This window comes from Rhinoraja longicauda, chromosome 7 (assembly GCF_053455715.1).
Source record: "Rhinoraja longicauda isolate Sanriku21f chromosome 7, sRhiLon1.1, whole genome shotgun sequence".
NCBI classification, from domain to species: domain Eukaryota; kingdom Metazoa; phylum Chordata; class Chondrichthyes; order Rajiformes; family Arhynchobatidae; genus Rhinoraja; species Rhinoraja longicauda.
The window spans coordinates 69,895,194-69,914,855 of NC_135959.1; the positions used below are offsets into that span (position 1 = coordinate 69,895,194).

A 19,662-nucleotide genomic window follows, 5' to 3' on the forward strand; every position below is an offset into this window, starting at 1 on the left:
GAGTAAGAAACTCCATGTTGCCTATAAAGGCCTACTAATTTGGCAGTTTGCCTTTGCCGACAGATATTTTGTTTGAAGGCTTGGCACTGCTAAATACTCTGATACTCGACGTTCAAGATGCTGTGCATTACAGAATGGGCCTTGTGCATTCCACGCACTCAGAGGCCTTACCTTCAGGTGCTCCAATGTAAGGAAGGTAAGTGACTGATGAGCCATGGGCATTAGAGGAAGAGGAGGAGACAGGGCAAGAGGTTAGGGTGAAGGGAAAGATTGGGCATCATTAGAGGGGGAACAGCAGGACATAAGTGTCGGGTCTAGTTGTTATTGTGGGAGGGAAACGGCTACCGGGGAGGAGGTTACAGGGTTTGGTTCAATGTTTTGGGGGATTGGGGGAGTAGAGATGTGATGGGGTGGAGGGGGGATATCAAGGTGATGGTTATTAACCAGGGATGTGGGGGGATTTTGGGATCATAGTGAGGATTTAAAAAAAAAAATTAGATTTTAGAGATACAGCACGGAAACAGGCCCTTCGGTCCACCGAGTCCGCGCCGCCCAGTGGTCCCCGCACATTAACACTATCCTACACACACTAGGGACAATTTTTACATTTGCCCAGTCAATTAACCTACATACCTGTACGTCTTTGGAGTGTGGGAGGAAACCGAAGATCTCGGAGAAAACCCACGCAGGTCACGGGGAGAACGTACAAACTCCGTACAGACGGCGCCCGTAGTCAGGATCAAACCTGAGTCTCCGGCGCTGCATTCGCTGTAAGGCAGCAACTCTACCGCTGCGCCACCATGCCGCCCAGTGACAGCTGAGTATGTAGTGAGGGAGTATCCCAGGAGTTGGACTCAGGGACGGGCAGCTGCTCAGAGAGGTTTCCTCTAAATAACAAAAGCCTGCTTCTGCGTGGACCAAAATCATGGAAGAAACTTCCCGGGATGCGCTGTGTCAATGGGCCAAGCCTGCATGCATAATATGTGTGGAGGAAAGAAAACCACATATTGCACAGTTGGTCCCCCTGTATTTCCTTCATCATCTTTCTTCAAATGTACCTATGTCACATTGCAAAGTAAATGTTATAGTCATAGCGTCACACAGCGTGGAAACAGGCCCTTCGGCCCAACTTGCCCACACGGACCAACATGTCCCATCTACACTAGTCCCACCTACCTGCGTTTGGCCCATATCCTTCTAAACCTGTCCGATCCATGTACCTGTCCAAATGTTTCTTAAACGCTACAACAGTTCCACCATCAACTACCTCCTCCAGCAGCTCGTTCCACACACCCACCACCCTTTGTATCAAAAAATCACCCCTCAGATTCCTATTAAATCTTTAACCCTTTACATTAAACCTATGTTCTCCGCTTCCCGATTTCCCAACTCTGGGCAAGAGACTACGTCAACCCGATCTATTCCTCTCATGATTTTGTACATCTCTATAAGATTACCCATGTGCAACGTCATACAATTTCTCAAATGAAAACCTTCCTCAATTAGATGAATGCATTTTTAGCTTGAGTATTTAAATCTGGTACTGGGTTACCTCTTTCAAACTGTATCCAGAACAATGTGGGACCAGAAAAAACTATAATAACGTTCTGCTGCAGGGATTTCACTGTTTTACTATCGATTATACCACTGACTTCCCAGTCCCTAAATGGACTGAGTCAGTCTGTGAAATAATATTGCCATTGTCAACTGCTGCCTAACTTAGGTGTCATAGGTATTTTGCATTTTTACATTCACTATCTATTTGTTGTCAAAACCATATGGACATTAATTGAAGGGAGGCTATTTCAATTTCTTTGCAAATAATGTTGAAATGAAGAGCTCACATTCACACAAGTTTGTTCCTTGTAATGCACTGGGGGATTGATAAACTAACTCTTCCTTTAGGAATATAAACCATCGTTAGCCAATGCCTTGATTCCATGCAGACTATCACAGTAGTTAGATGCTCAAATTTCATTTCCCCACCAATACAGACACTATCTGCAGTTCATTATAGACAATAGACAATAGACAATAGGTGCAGGAGGAGGCCATTCGGCCCTTCGAGCCAGCACCGCCATTCAATGTGATCATGGCTGATCATTCTCAATCAGTACCCCGTTCCTGCCTTCTCCCCATACCCCCTGACTCCGCTATCCTTAAGAGCTCTATCTAGCTCTCTCTTGAATGCAGCTCTATCTAGCTCTCTCTTGAATGCCTCCACTCTGGATAGCCCTCTCTCAACCTTCCAGTCTCTTTGGTTTTTCACTTTTTGAACATTTCTTAAAATCAATATATTTGACCAAAGTTTTAGTAACATCTTTCCTAATGTATAGACTTTTGGACAGATGTCAGTTTTGGATCTGATGTAACATTTAGGAAGCATCTTAGAATATTTTGGTACTTTTAAAAGTTCTACAAATTCAAGTTGTGCTTGATGTTCCTTTCAAGCACACCAACGGTGTTAACTTGGGTAGTTCATGGATGACTTGGTGAATGTGTCCAGTGGGGGTTTATCAATAGAACAATAAACTGTTCCCTCAATGATGGTAACATTCACGATTAAAATACAGTTAACCTTGTTGGAAAAAACTCCTTCAAGCAACTAGCATGGATTTGTGACAGCCTGTCCAATTATCTAATATTTTATCTAATAAAACAATTAATCTCCTATTTTCTATCGAAAAATCAAGACCTAAGGCAGAGTCCAACCCTGAAAACATGATCTTGGATTTCACAGACTGAACAAACAGATCACAATGAAGCTCACACTCGGGTCAAACTTTATTGACCTGGCCCCCTCAGCACAAGGTATAAAAAGCAATGATGTTCAACTTGTACTCCTGATCTATTCTGATTCCAGTGAGGCACTACTGCCACCTTAGAGTCCCAGTAAATCCGTATAAAACATTAAATTAGTAGGTTAGTGTGCTCACACAGTCAAATTCCTCTGTTAGTAGTTCAGGATTTATGAAGTAGGCTGTGATTATTTTAAATTATTTGTAATTTGAGGGTCGAAGTGGGTTTGGCAAGGGGAGCAGATCAAGTGTGCAATGGTCTTCATTATTTGCTGTTGATTATCGTGACATATGTCTCAAATAGTCTGGTCTAAGCTTATGCATACAGACTATTAACATAATACACTCCTTACCGCTGAGCATATAAAACAAGCTTATTTATGTTATTGGATAATAATATATTCAAAATTTACCTACTATAGACCTTGGTCACTGTGTATTTATTTTACCATACCAACAGGATTATAAAGCATGACCTACAGATAAGATATTCTGATCAAGTTGCTCTGATCTCCTTTCAGAACTCTTTTATTTTCTACAGTTTGCTTTGTGATTGACAAAGCAAAACCTTACTTCTAACAATTTTGACACAACATGTAATGTTATGGATATACGTTATCAATGTGGAACCTTGATCACTGGAAGCAGATGTTAAGAAATGGTTAGTATGTTAAATGTGATTTTCCATCATGGCTCTGACTCACTAAAATGTACTTAATTTGATTCAATTAATTTTCAAGTGCTTTGCAAAGAAACAATGGGTCCGAGAATAAAGAAAATTACATCTGTAAAGGGTGGTAACAAAAACACATGGCACATGGCAAACTGGTCACAAAAAAATCCTGGAATCCAGGAAAAAAATCCTGGAATTTTCAGGATTTATCCTGAAAATCCTGGATAAATCCTGAAAATATCCTGGATATTTGATCTTATCCACCCAGAATACTAATCCATTTTCCATGCCCAGAATCCATGGTGCAGGGCACCATTAATAAAGTGTGAATCAGTTCGATTAAGATGCTCATGTTTCATAAGGTAACAAGGTGATGTTAAACTTCGGATTATAGTTAATGTTTGGTCAAAAATATAAAGATATCAGAAAAGGGTATGCCCTAGAACTATACTGATTTTGATCTAGTTCCTGAAGTTACATTTTGCTAAAAATGTTTGTAATTGATTTGGATGACAAATAAATGGCAGATTATGCGGGCTAGCCATGAAGACATTGAAGTTAGCAACCACTGTCATGTTAATCAAGAGGAATCTAATATTTAATCAAGGTATCACAAAATGCTGGAATAGCTCAGCAGGTCAGGCAGCATCTAGGAGAGAGGGAATGGGTGACATTTCTGGTCGAGACCTTTCTTCAGACATATTTATAGTAAATTATTCTGCATGATGGAAACAGCCCTCTTTTATCCAAGAAGCCTCTAATCTTACTAGATGTATTCTTTGCAAAGATGGCTCTGTTCTGTTCATTGAAAATGAACTGCTTTTTAAAATAATTCACTGTTAAACATTAACACATGGTACACAGTGGTGTGTGTATGAAGCACACTGTGTTCATCTTCTGCAATCCAAGTTTGAGTTTAGTTCTTTAACCCTGAGAAAGGGGATAAAGTCTCCCTCTGCTCTGTCAGCTGTTCAGGTTTGAGAGTACAGTGTGTGCTGACAGTCCCAATCCAAGCTGCACAACATCAAAGAGCTCAGCTCTGAGAAACACAAAAAAAAACAGCTAGTGCACATTTGAGGCTTCGTGTTGGCAAGGTGGGAAAATGGGTACATGTCCTAGTAAGAGTATGAATGAGGATCCTTGCTCTCGTGAGGCATTTTGAATTTCAGATGCAATAATTTCGCTGGACTGGGTTATGAAACATTTCCCTGTCATTACAAAAAATTCAGCACAGGTCAGGAATTGATTTTGCATCTTGTAATGGCTACTTTGAGTGGTGCCTTTACTCATGGGTCATTAGCAGTTAATCGTTAACTTTCAATTTGAACAAAAACCTGTTTTGTAATTTGGTACCTTTTCACTTCTCTCAATAGAAAAGCATTAGCTGGCTTTACTTTGTGGAAGGTGACTGGCACATGCATCCCTCCAGATTACAACAGTGAAAGTCGACCAGCATCACCACAGTTGCTCACTAACATCCCTCGCCTCTGGTTGATGAAATGCAAGGGGGGCCGGTATAAATGCAATGAGTCAATCTGATAAACTGAATCCAAACTTCACCAGATAACCAGCTAACTCAAGCAAAGACCCCTTTTGGACACGAGCAGAACTACGGGGGGAATGCATAGAATTTTGGAGTTTTTTTGTTAAAAGGTACCTACCTATTCACTGCCAACCTCTCTCTTCCAGTCACTGGTATCATCAGTTCATGCAAAAAGGAGGAGCATAAACAACTGCCATGATTTCCAAAATGGTATTTCATACATGTACATAAATAATACACAGGAAAATGTTCCCCTTACACAATACAATTCACTTTTATTTTTATTTTTAAAAGGCCATTCTAACCCTCGAGGCCCAAATAAGCCAGGTTGCCTTCAAATAGACACTAATTGCAAGAATTATGTCCAGTTTATTCTAAGTGAACCACAAGCCACCTTCTGGAAAATGGTGTAACAATTGCAATCTCTCTGAAGTTAGTCTGATCTAATACTGAATATTCCGAGGTGAATTTGAAAATTGCAATATTCAACCAGATTTACTTTGACATCAGAATCCAGGCTTCCAGAGGGTAAACAATTACATTCACAGATCATAATGAACGCATTTAAAAAAAAAAAATCTGTTTCAGAATTCCATCAATTTCTCACAGAGCTCCCCTCAAAATGTTACGATGCCAAAGACACATTTGGATCCCTCTTATTCATGCAACTTTTTTGTTCTCATTTTATTCTTAGAAAATGGAATTGTGAAAATATTGAAAATTCAATGGGTGGCACACCCTCATTTTTCTCTAAGTCTGTGCACTTTCAGTAATGATACCACATTGGTATTAGGTGATAGGGCTTCACCAGGCTAGGGTGCAATTTGTCATGTTGTTAATATTTATGCTGCACTTTGTGACCATAAATATATTTACCTTATTTGTACAGAACACCCTTGAAAATGTGCACTATAGATGACACGGCACACTGGAGAACATTAGCAGAAAACGTTAAACCATTCAGTGAAATATACCGCTTACTACCAATACCAGTCTCCGTGTACAAATTACAGGATCACTGGGCAAAGGATATAATTTTAACATCATAAAATAATACGCATTCGCTTATAATTCTACACATATACATCAAAGTGTTCAATACAATCTTGATAGGATGCAAAATATATTAGATCAGATTTACCTGTTTTGACTTAAATCGAAGAACTTTTTTCTCTTACCTCCCAACACCATTCCAGCTTGATAGCACTTCCTGAGGCGGCAGGCTGGACAGTTCTTCCTGCGGATTTTGTCAATGATGCAGTCATTTCTTCCTGCACATAGATATTTATGTTGCCCTGTAAGTTCAAAGTTGGTTGATGTTATTATTTGGACATCTAATGAAGCATACATTTAAGTATCTCAAAAGAAGGAAAAACATAGAAACATAGAAACATAGAAAATAGGTGCAGGAGTAGGCCATTCGGCCCTTCGAGCCTGCACCGCCATTCAATATGATCATGGCTGATCATCCAGCTCAGTAACCTGTACCTGCCTTCTCTCCATACCCCCTGATCCCTTTAGCAAAAAGGGCCACATCTAACTCCCTCTTAAATATAGCCAATGAACTGGCCTCAACTACCTTCTGTGGCAGAGAATTCCACAGACTCACCACTCTCTCTGTGTGAAGAAATGTTTTCTCATCTCGGTCCTAAAAGACTTCCCCCTTATCCTTAAGCTGTGACCCCTGGTTCTGGACTCCCCCAACATCGGGAACAATCTTCCCGCATCTAGCCTCTCCAACCCCTTAAGAATTTTATATGTTTCTATATGATCCCCCCTCAGTCTTCTAAATTACAGCGAGTACAAGCCTAAATTCCATGAAATGGGCATGAAGCAGACTACATTTAATAACAGAGAAAGCAAATGTGGATATTTACTTGTCTTCCTACAAGTAGCCCTTTGCCTCCTCTGGAAATAAAAATTGAAATGGATAAGTTATTGTTATTAGTGAGAACTGTCTATAGAATTTATAGAGAACAGGGCGGAGCGGTAGATTGCTGCCTTACAGCGCTTTCAGTCCCAGAGTCCCAGGTTCGATCCTGATGACAGGTGCTGTCTGTACAGGTGTTCCTCAACTTACGATGGGGTTACGTTCTGAGAAACCCATCAGAAACCGAAAATATCATAAGTCGAAATGCATTGAATATGCATGTGATCACGTGGCCGGAAGCGAGCTGTGGCTAGTGTTAATATGCGGGGGTCGCTGGTCGGTGTGGACTCAGTGGGCAGAAGGGCCTGTTTCCGCACTGTATCTCAAAACTAAACTAAACGAAACATAAACCTTGTTTAGAAGCAACATGCTTTTCCCCCGTGTAATTCCACTGATTGGAAAGAGGCAGTGGAAAATCAATACAACCCAGAGAATCCTGCACCATTTGTGTAATAATACTGGACATGTGGTATGCACTCCAAAGGGAATGGGGCGATTCTTAACTTCAGCACCCCTATGATGATGTGACAGAGCATTATAAATCAATTGGCAAAGACTTTGATGAAAATATCATTATTTACCCACATAACTGTTGACATTATTCCATTTAACTGTCAGCTACTCAGATAATTACTCAAATGCACAAGTACCAAAGTTGTGGGCAGGAGTTGACGTCTCTCTGCTGACTGCACTGCAATGCTAGAATCCACAGGGTACTTAGGAGGAGAGTGTGATCATGTAACAATTTATCTCGCTTTTGGTGGGGAATCTGTATGAACATCTTGTGCTTGCTCATCCATTACAATGCTTGTGAATTATTCTCAAGCTTCCAAGGTGAGTATTAGCTAAATTGCCTCCTGTTCAAATTTCTCAATACGGATGTTTTCAAGTGTTTTGTGCTTTTTACATTTTTCAAAAATCACGAGCAAACGTTTAACAATTTTAATCGCTCTTGATAGATTTTGAATGTTGTCGAATATTTCTGAAAAGCCGGAAATGTTTAGACAGAGATAGAAGGAACTCAAGTAGAGGGATCGTAGAGATGCAACACCTGTCCCTTTACCTCCCCCCTCAACTCCATCCAAGGACCCAAACAGTCTTTCCAGGTGAGACAGAGGTTCACCTGCACCTCCTCCAACCTCGTCTATTGTATCCGCTGCTTTAGATGTCAACTTTTTTACATCGGCGAAACCAAACACAGGCTCGGCGATCGTTTCGCTCAACACCTTTGCTCAGTCCGCCTTAACAAACCTGATCTCCCGGTGGCTGAGCACTTCAACTCCCCCTCCCACTCCCAGTCTGACCTTTCTGTCATGGGCCTCCTCCAGTGCCATAGTGAGGCCCACTGGAAATTGGAGGAACAGCACCTTATATTTCGCTTGGGCAGCTTGCAGCCCAGCGGTATGAACACTGACTTCTCCAACTTTAGATAGTTCCTCTGTCCCTCTCTTCCCCTCCCCCTTCCCGGATCTCCCACTGTCTTCCTGTCTCCACCTATATCCTTCCTTTGTCCCGCCCCCCTGACATCAGTCTGAAGAAGGGTCTCGACCCGAAACGTCACCCATTCCTTCTCTCCTCAGATGTTGCCTGACCTGCTGAGTTACTCCAGTATTGTGTGAAGTAGAAGGAACTCAGATCAGTTGAGTTTAGTTTATTGTCACGTGTACCGAGGCGCAGTGAAAAGCTTGTGTGGCAGATGATGGAATCCTGAGCAAAACACAAAGCAGTGGAGGAAACTCAGCAGATCAGACAACATCAGTGGACGGAACGGGCAGGTAATGTTTTGGATGGGGGCCCTTGTTCACACTGCAAGCTCTTGTGGGAAGAAGCACTCCAGGTAAAGCCAGACCTTTTTGGAGTTAGGCAGCGAGGGAGGGTTGTTCAGCCCCGACTGCTAACCTTGCCCATGAATTCCATGGGGTGGAAATCAGATGAATGGGCAGATGAACCACTCTTTGTGTTATTGAACATGGTGCAGAGAACATGCATCTGCATTAAAGCTGCTTTGAGGAAACGGTAATCTTCCTCAGTGGCAGTAAGTTATGCCAGCAGTTCCATCAAACCTGCATGGCCAGCTTCCCAGGGGTATAGGTCTTCAGGTGGGTATAAAGGAGCAACAGGTCTGACCATGCCAGCAGTTATTTCTAGCAATCTCAATGATATTAAAAAATACAGCGTTATGGAAGTGGCGGGTATCCTCTTAACATTCACTGCGCAGAGCTTCAACTTTGGTTTGTGGCATTTAATGAGCCACACAGTCATGATGTAGTAATCCAATTTCAAAACTCAGCTTAACCTACCTGACCTCCCGGTGGCTCAGCACTTCAACTGACCCTCCCATTGCCAACCTGACCTTTCTGTCCTGGGCCTCCTCCATTTTCAGAGTGAGGCCCAGCACAAATTGGAGGAACAGCACCTCATATTTTGCTGGGGTAGTTTACACCCCAGTGGTATGAACAATGGCTTTTCTAACTTCAGATAGTCCCTCTTTCCCCTCCCCCTTCCCAGTTCCCCCACTAGTCTTACTGTCTCCGACTACATTCTATCTTTGTCCCGCCCCCTCCCCCTGACATCAGTCTGAAGAAAGGTCTCGACCCGAAACGTCACCCATTCGTTCTCTCCCAAGATGCTGCCTGACCCGCTGAGTTACTCCAGCATTTTGTGCCTACCTTCAAAACTAAGCTCCTTGGAACTTAATGGAACAATAGACAATAGGTGCAGGAGTAGGCCATTCGGCCCTTCGAGCCAGCACCGCCATTCACCGTGATCACGGCTGATCATACACAATCAGTACCCCGTTCCTGCCTTCTCCTCATATCCCCTGACTCTGCTATCATTAAGAGCTCTATCTAACTCTCTCTGGAAAGCATCCAGAGAATTGGCCTCCACTGCCTTCTGAAGCAGAGAATTCCACAGCTTCACAACTCTCTGAGCATGCGTATGCAAGAAAAATGCAGCAAAATGGTGGAGTAACTCAGCAGGCAGCATCTCTGGAGAGAGGGAATGGGTGACGTTCTGGATCGAGATCCTTCTTCAGGTAGGAAAACTGGGTCGGATAACTTTCCCCAGTACATGGGCGGCATTGATGGTATTCAGCTGGCATTCAATATCTTGACTGAAAGTGATTAATTTCATTGCATGTGCTGGATGTGAGAGTTGGCAGGCAGATCATGCATCATGCGAATGCTTGCAGTCATGGTGGCTTGCATGTTTCACATCTCTCCTCACCACCAGAGATAACTGCACTGTTCAGCCAGACACCCACTGCACACTCCAAATGTGGTTCATCAAGCTACTGAGCTACTCAAAGACCAAAGAAATGTTTTATGGCACCTTGCATGGACGCTGCACGATTATAAAAGAAACAAGTGCCGTTCCGGGTTTCTGCCTCGTAATGCAGTGGGACGTATTGAATTAATTATATAATGCTGACGCAGAGGGATTTTATCCTCTGATTACGAGGAAGAAGATGTCAGCCATCAATTTCCTCAACCTTGCAAGAGCATTCAGAAGAATGGGCAGCATAGTGACACAGTGGTAGAGTTGCTGCCTTTCAGTGCCAGAGACGCAGGTTCGATCCTGACCTTGGGTGCTGTGTGTGTGGTGTTTGCACGTTCTCCCCATGATTCTATGGGTTTTCTCCATGTGCTTTGGTTTCCTCCCACATCCCAAAGACTTGTGGGTTTGCACATTAATTTGCTTCTGTGGATTGTCCCTAGTTTCGAGGATTGAACTAGTGTGCAGGTGATCGCTGGTCAGTGTGGAGATGGTGGGCCAAAAGGCCTGGTTCCATGCTATGTCTCTGTCCTCTAAGGGGAAGTGCCACAGAGCAGCATATTGCTGCCCCATAATATTAGACACAAACTTTCAGCATTTTGTTTCAGCAAAAAGAAAGGGAATAATTAAAATCCCAAAACCAGTGTTTTCACTCATTTGGAAAGTTAACATATAAAAAATGTCAGAAGTGCTCATTTTGGTTTTATTAGAGGTGAGATGGACTGCTGATGACCAACCCACTCCCAGGGGATGTGCTGGAGGCCTTCCGTAAACGCTGGTCGACGCGGGAGGTCGAACGGGTTATTGACAAGGTTGGCGGAATTTTAATTTGATAACTGTTTTGTTTGTAAACTGCCGATGTGGGCAGCTTTTGATTTGATCGCGTTACTACTTTGTATGTTTGTTTTGTTTTGGAATAAAGTATTTGTAAAAATAAAAAGGGGATGTGCCCTACACACAAGTATTTTAATTTTTAGTGAAGCCATTTGTCTAAAGATCTTTTCTTTGCTGGGGTTGTTGTTGGCTTGCTGATAGTACAGCAGCATAGGACATTTGGCAGGCGAATGTGAATTTGTCTGCTGATGGAACGGATAAGGCCCTTTCAATGCTGATGGGTCTGTGTTGCACATCTTAGCCCTCCAATTGCCTTGCTAACTTCCCCAATGCTGAGCCCAGCCTGTTGCAACTCTCCAGGACCTCAACAAGTCCTGCACATTCACATCACAGACTCCGTGCAGTTTTGTTTCACCTGCGCCCAATTTCCATAGGTTCCCCTTTTCATTATTCACCAGGTCTCTCCCGTACAGCCAGTGACCCAAAGACATATGGATTAGACAATAGACAATAGACAATAGGTGTAGGAGGAGGCCATTCGGCCCTTCGAGCCAGCACCGTCATTCAATGTGATCATGGCTGATCATTCTCAATCAGTACCCCGTTCCTGCCTTCTCCCCATACCCCTGACTCCGCTATCCTTAAGAGCTCTATCCAGCTCTCTCTTGAATGCATTCAGAGAATTGGCCTCCACTGCCTTCTGAAGCAGAGAATTCCACAGATTCACAACTCTCTGACTGAAAAAGTTTTTCCTCATCTCCGTTCTAAATGGCCTACCCCTTATTCTTAAACTGTGGCCCCTGGTTCTGGATTTGTAGGGTTAGAGTTAGATAAATAGGGTAGGGATAACGTGGAATTACTGAGAACAGGTGATCGATGGTCGGCATGGACTCAGTGGCCAGAAGGGCCTGTTTCCATGCTGTCCCTCTGAAATAACTGAAACTAAACCTACGTTCAAAACAATCAGCAATCTTTCAAATTGACTGGCTTTGGCTGAGAAATATAATTCCAAAAATGCAACTAAAGTTCTATTATTCATTTTTGGGATGGGACGATCGCAACACGTCACTTTCCTAAGTGCCTGTGAGAAGACAAGTGAGTCATGCAGTCCACACACAGAGGAGATTTGCCCATTTTGCTTTCGGTTGGGCTGCTTCAGTATTCAGCGAGAACATCTGTTGTTCCCATTCAAGGCCCCCCACTTCCTTGCATTCTGCCTCCCCGGAAACATCAGGATCGTGACATCCGATTTCCAGGAGTAACACAGTTATGGGGGTCTTCTATTTATTAATTTCCTCAGGATCTAGATGTGGCTGGCAAGGCACATCTTTTACTGCCCCTCTGTATTTGCCCTTGAGAAAGTGATGCTGACCAGCCTTCGTGAATCACTGCTTAATCAGTCCTTCTGATTAAGAGACTGACCGAGTACGATTGAATAGGGAATTCCAGTCTGACACTGAATGACCAGTGTTATATTTCCTGGTCAGGATGCAATGTGATTGTGTCTTAAGGATCACAGATTCAAAGCATGCACACGGTCCATAGCCTTTCACAGAATGAGCCTTCATAAACATGCCTTAGCACGCCAACCTCCCAGAGACATTCACGTGTACGATTTGTCTTCATTAAATCATGTCACCATACCCCAGTTTGAAAGTGTCAGGCTGTGTGCCCTTGTCTATGTTGGCAGACAAACATCCATGCATCTGCTGGTAACTGGATATGCGTTTAGATAGTCTGTAAGAATCTGACCAACTTATCCCACACATTTGTCTGTTCTGTTCTGGAATCTTTAATCCCACTACCTCCTCTTCCGACACTCTACTCAGAACATTTCTGCGGGACCTCACTCACGGCACATATCTCTGAGCTTGTGGAACATTTTTCTAATGCTTCATGGGACTACAAACCCCGTAATCAAGTTTATCCAATGGCAGCCTCCTAGAGGTTATCTTTCTCTCACCCCCGATCTCTTCTGCATGATTGTCATTCACTAACCGGGTGCCTGTTTCAGAATAAAATCTGGATTACCAGACTCACGTATCTGTGTCTATTTACGTGCCTTACTTGGCTGCTCATTCACAAAATGCTGGAGTAACTCAGCAGGTCAGGCAGCATCTCACTCGAAGAAACATATGGTTTTGCCAGTACTCTGCCAGATTGGTATTGCATCAAAGTAAATGCCATTAGATGTCCTCTGTCATTTGATTCCTATCCTCCCCCACCCTCCTCCCTCCAACCTACTGATTTCATCTGCCACCCTCCCCCAAATGATACTGACACTGAGCACAGAATAAGTACCCCATTCCCACTACCCCCCATCATCAAACACAAACACACCCAACCCAAATGCCTCAGTTCCCAAGAAGGTTTCATTTAAATTAGTATTAGACAGTGAAAGTAGTCATTTGCAAAGTAAATTTCAATTTAAATTTTAGTTTTAGCATAAGAAACAGATCATACTACATGCCCTTATTCACAAAATGCTGGAGTAACTCAGCAGGTCAGGCAGCATCTCAGGAGAGAAGAAATGGGTGACATTTCGGGTCGAGACCCTTCTTCAGACTGAAGAAGGGTCTCGACCCGAAGCGTCACCCATTCCTTCGCTCCTGAGATGCTGCCGGACCTGCTGAGTTACTCCAGCATTTTGTGAATAAATACCTTCGATTTGTACCAGCATCTGCAGTTATTTTCTTATATTACTTGGCTGCTCTGGTAAGCTGACACTTCCATTTCCATGTTCTTCTCTTTCTTCATATCTTTTGGCTCCCTCTCCAATTCAGACCTTTAAAAAGGCATATGAACGGATAAAATGTGTCGGGAGGAACTGAGGATGCTGGTTTACACCAAAGATGGACACAAAATGCTGGTGTAACCTGACGGGTCAGGCAGCATCTCTGCATAACAGATACATGGAGAGGAAGGATTTATGCAGGCTGTGGGCCAAATGCAGGCTGAAATTGGAAATTCAGAACATTATAAGAAAGATGAGCTGTTTGTAATATGTTTAATCTAAGTTTACATACTGGGGAAGGGTGATGGGAAAAGAGGCTAACATGGTGAAAGGAAGTTAAGGATGTTAGGAGAGGCAATAAATAGATTAAAATAAACATTGGATGTTGTAAACCAGGATGCGGGCAATAAAACTGATCAGGAAATAGAGGTGTCCTTTATTACAGCCATTTGTTGGACAAATGGAAGAATGGTTTTCTAAATATCAGGAAACAGAAGGTTAAAGATAAATCTGGGGGGGGGGAAACAGGATTAAAAGGTTACTAAAACATTGATCAATGATGAGTTATCTAAAAATGTAAACTCCGCATGTAACCATTGTGTCATGGGAATATAAAAAGGCTGTGGGTGCTGTGAATTATTGAAACACTTTGGGTTCTCTCAGAGTGTTTCCCAGTGTGTATTGTTAAGGCCTTGAATAAACCGTTGTTTGAGAAGCTCACCGCTGCTCGACAAGATGATCTTTGTCTGGTCTTACCTGAGCTTTAATTCAAAGGTCAATTGCACCCAAGTAAATGTAGAGTTTAAACACAGAATTCCCTCCAACAAAGAGAATGGCAATGAGACCAATATGCCAACTTGGACTGCATAAAACAAGATAGGCCAAAGGATCTGTTTCCATGCCGTACAGCTTTATGACTGTATAACCTCTCTTTCTAGTAACCATCTCATTTTGCTACTACCTTCCCAGTCTCCACTCCAACCTTAATTATTGGTCTGCCATTGGTGGTGATACCATCAGCTGTCAAGAATCTAAACTTAAACCTTACTGTTACTCCCCATTTGCCTTTTTTCATGCTGATTACCTTTGTCCCAATCTTTGGTCATTCACTCTAGTATTGATTTGATTTTGATTTTAGATACAGCGTGGAAACAGGCCGTTCGGCCCACCGAGTCCGCGCCGCCCAGCGATCCCCGCACGCTAACACTGTCCTACACACACTAGGGACAATTTTTACATTTACCCAGTCAATTACCCTACATACCTGTACGTCTTTGGAGGGTGGGAGGAATCCGAAGATCTCGGAGAAAACCCACGCAGGTCAATAGACAATAGACAATAGGTGCAGGAGTAGGCCATTCAGCCCTTCGAGCCAGCACCGCCATTCAATGCGATCATGGCTGATCACTCTCAATCAGTACCCCGTTCCTGCCTTCTCCCCATACCCCCTCACTCCGCTATCCTTAAGAGCTCTATCCAGCTCTCTCTTGAAAGCATCCAACGAACTGGCCTCCACTGCCTTCTGAGGCAGAGAATTCCACACCTTCACCACTCTCTGACTGAAAAAGTTCTTCCTCATCTCCGTTCTAAATGGCCTACCCCTTATTCTTAAACTGTGGCCCCTTGTTCTGGACTCCCCCAACATTGGGAACATGTTTCCTGCCTCTAATGTGTCCAATCCCCTAATTATCTTATATGTTTCAATAAGATCCCCCCTCATCCTTCTAAATTCCAGTGTATACAAGCCCAATCGCTCCAGCCTTTCAACATACGACAGTCCCGCCATTCCGGGAATTAACCTAGTGAACCTACGCTGCACGCCCTCCATAGCAAGAATATCCTTCCTCAAATTTGGAGACCAAAACTGCACACAGTACTCCAGGTGCGGTCTCACCAGGGCCCGGTACAACTGTAGAAGGACCTCTTTGCTCCTATACTCAACTCCTCTTGTTACGAAGGCCAACATTCCATTGGCTTTCTTCACTGCCTGCTGTACCTGCATGCTTCCTTTCATTGACTGATGCACTAGGACACCCAGATCTCGTTGAACTCCCCCCCCCTCCTAACTTGACACCATTCAGATAATAATCTGCCTTTCTATTCTTACTTCCAAAGTGAATAACCTCACACTTATCTACATTAAACTGCATCTGCCATGTATCCGCCCACTCACACAACCTGTCCAAGTCACCCTGCAGCCTTATTGCATCTTCCTCACAATTCACACTACCCCCCAGCTTAGTATCATCTGCAAATTTGCTAATGGTACTTTTAATCCCTTCGTCTAAGTCATTAATGTATATCGTAAATAGCTGGGGTCCCAGCACCGAACCTTGCGGTACCCCACTGGTCACTGCCTCCCATTCCGAAAGGGACCCATTTATCCCCACTCTTTGCTTTCTGTCTGTCAATTTTCTATCCATGTCAGTACCCTACCCCCAATACCATGTGCCCTAATTTTGCCCACTAATCTCCTATGTGGGACCTTGTCGAAGGCTTTCTGAAAGTCGAGGTACACCGCATCCACTGACTCTCCCCTGTCAATTTTCCTAGTTACATCAAAGGCACCATATAAATGCAAGTTGCACTAGTTACGACTGCAGGAGTTGTGCAGGCTCTCCTTTACTTTGATCATAAGGGTTCAATGTTGCCGTTCGCACACTTTTAGCTTCATTACTGTTGGTAATTATGGAGGACATTTTCCTTTGAAAAAGTAGGATAATTTGGAAAGAACAGAAGTAATAAATTCAAAATTACATCTGACTGAGTGAGGTGCCTTCAAGCATTCCCTGATGCTTGAAAGATATAGCATGGAAACGGCCCACCAACTCCACACCAACCATCCATGATCCATTCACACGAGATCTACCTTGTCCCACTTTCTCATCCGCTCCCTGCACATTAAGGGCAATTCACAGAGGTTAATTAACTGCAAACCTGCCCACCTTTGGGAACCCGAGCAATGGGAGGGAACCCACGTGGTCACAGGGAGAACATGCAAACACCACGCAGACAGCACCTGAGGTCAGGCTTGAACTTGGGTCTCTGGCTCAGTGGGGCAGCAACATTACCAGTTGATCCCACTCAAAGTGATGATCATAGATTAAGCACAGGCTCTGCAGTATTTGATTTTACTCAGTCGTTACAAGCCTATTTTATCAGAGTAAGTGATAAGGGAAATATTTGAAGAGGAATGTGTCCCGCTCTGGTGGTTGGTATGGATTGAGGGTCATTGGGTGCCATTCATCTGCGTATATATTAACTACCTCATGGACAGCATCACTCTCACTGGGAAATTTTTGTGTTGTCTTCAAAAATTGCTTTGCTTCCTTGGCCTTACATTTCCAAACATTACCAGAACCTAGTGCCTTTGAAGCATCAGATAACTTTGTTGCTTCTCTAGCTTCCTCTATTGTCCATCATCTGTAGGTGCAAAGGGACTTGGGAGTGATGGTGCGGGGAACCTGGGAGAATTGGATTGAGAAGGAAAAATAGAACAGCCATCATCATCATCATCATATATATATAGCCGGAAACAGGCCTTTTCGGCCCACCAAGTCCGTGCCGCCCAGTGATCCCCGTACATTAACACTATCCTACACCCACTAGGGACAATTTTTACATTTACCCAGCCAATTAACCTACATACCTGTACGTCTTTGGAGTGTGGGAGGAAACCGAAGATCTCGGAGAAAACCCACGCAGGTCACGGGGAGAACGTACAAACTCCTTACAGTACAGCACCCGTAGTCAGGATCGAACCTGAGTCTCCGGCGCTGCATTCGCTGTAAAGCAGCAACTCTACCGCTGTGCTACCGTGCCGCCCATGATTGAATGGCAGAGCAGACTCAAAGGGCCGAATGGCCTAATTCTGCTCCATTGTCTAATGATCTGTACTTTTGGTCTATTTTCCCCCCCTTAAGACCTGATATGTCCCCAGGATCCCAAGGCTGGAACAGCTTCTTAAGGGCCTGTCCCATTTTAAGGCGACTGCTTGCGACTAGGCTGTAGCCGAATGTTCGCCGGGGTGTCGCGGGCATGATCGTGAGGAGTCTTCAATGAATCGTAGTGGATCTCGGCGCGTCGCGGAAAAAATTTCCAGATAGAAATCTCTCGGCGACAGCTGGGCTTGACGCCAGGTATCGTAGCTTATTGCGGGCGCTGTCGCATGCTGTCCCCAGGTTTGCTAGTTTGTTGCAGATGCATTTAGAAGCACGTAATATTAAATTAAGAAAAGGCATTTGAAGATACCAGAAGATAGTTTTGTTTAACCAATTTATTTACCGTCAGGACATTTGACAGGTAGATTGGAGGCGAAGGTTTGACGGTCAGGTAAGCGTGGGAATTTCGCGATGTTTCCGAAAACGGCGTAATCTCTAGGCCAGGTGCTAGTTTCACAAAAAAAGTAACTAGTATCGACCTGACTCGGCATTGTCGTGGTCATTGTCGTAGGGTAAAGGAAGATTTTGGCGATCTGCTACGACTTTGACAGTCGCCGGCAGTCGCCTAAAAAAATCGCCTCAGTGGGACAGGCCCTTTAATTGCTGCAGCCACGCCTTGTTTTCTTTCCTTCAAGCAAATCAGCAGAACTCCTGATTTAACACTAAACTGCATTCTTAATTTGAATCCATGGGCCCCACCATCCTTCTAATTAATCAGGGAAATTGCAGGCAAAAGGAAATTATTAACCAATATTTACCCTATTCCAATTCAAACTATGACTTGGATGGAATTTCAGAATGTGATTTTGCAGTAGGCTGAATTGTTCACTTTGTTGCTAGGCTGCCCTCAACGATAGTTACTATGTTCTGCTTAAAGCTAACAACAGTGCTGTAAATAACAGTAATAGCACAGCATTCACTATGATTTAAACAACTGCAAGATTCTGTAATCAGTCTGAAACAATAAAGGTATTATGCTTTCAACCAAAGGCATTGGAAATATAAATTTTACAATTCTCAATGCAAGCACTCATTTATTACATTTTTGGATTGAATGTTTACTGGCAAAACGTGAAAAGGATTCAAGTATACCTTTTATAACCGATGCATATTAAATTCATCCAAGACTTTCTCCTTTGAGAAATATTTATTTGGGATGGAATAATTTGTAATTATTACCTTTTGTAATTCAATTATCTTAAAAGTATATTCAAGTATTGAAGTTTTGATATATTTCGCAACACTATTATGTGGACAAAGAGTTGAAGTTATTCATCTTGGGCATTATTCTGGTAGGTAGAAGGGAGGAGAGGACTGGAATTTAGAAGGGTGAGAGGGGGTCTTATAGAAACATATACAATTCTTAAGAGATTGGACAGGCTAGATGCAGGAAAAATGTTCCCAATGTTGGGGGAGTTCAGAACCAGGAGTCACTGTGTAAGAATAAGGGGTAGGCCATTTAGGACTGAGACGAGGAAAAAGCTTTTTCACCCAGAGAGTTGTGAATCTGTGGAAATCTCTGCTACAGAAGGCAGTGGAGGCCAATCCACTGGATGTATTCAAGAGAGAGTTAGATAGAGCTCCTAGGTCTAAAGGAATCAAGGTATATGGGGAGAAAGCAGGAACGGGGTACTGATTTTACATGATCAGCCATGATCATATTGAATGGCGGTGCTGGCTCGAAGGGCTGAATGGCCTACTCCTGCACCTACTTTTTATGTTTCTATGTTTCTAAATACTAGTTCATAGTGACCCAGCTCATTATCTTCTTGGTCAGAGGGAACCTCTCTGTGGACCTGGTGTGATCACTGCTCAGTGATCCTCTGGATGAAATGGTTAATCCATGAATTCCAGACAGATGTACATGGTTCACAGACACACAGGGAAGGAGTTGGCCATTCAACATTTTGACCTTGACTTAGCAAGTCATTTT

The 19,662-nt window shown here is 43.3% G+C and overlaps 1 protein-coding gene across 2 annotated transcripts in view; it reads right to left on the reverse strand.

Annotated features, from left to right (window-relative positions):
• The window catches only part of LOC144595372 (progesterone receptor-like), a 283,603-nt gene that overhangs the window by 111,614 nt on the left and 152,327 nt on the right, over positions 1–19,662 (reverse strand). For both annotated transcript variants that reach the window (XM_078402823.1, XM_078402822.1), the window contains exon 4: positions 6,193–6,309. In XM_078402823.1, the coding sequence (XP_078258949.1) occupies positions 6,193–6,309 (117 nt within the window). The remainder of the gene's footprint in view (positions 1–6,192; positions 6,310–19,662) is intronic.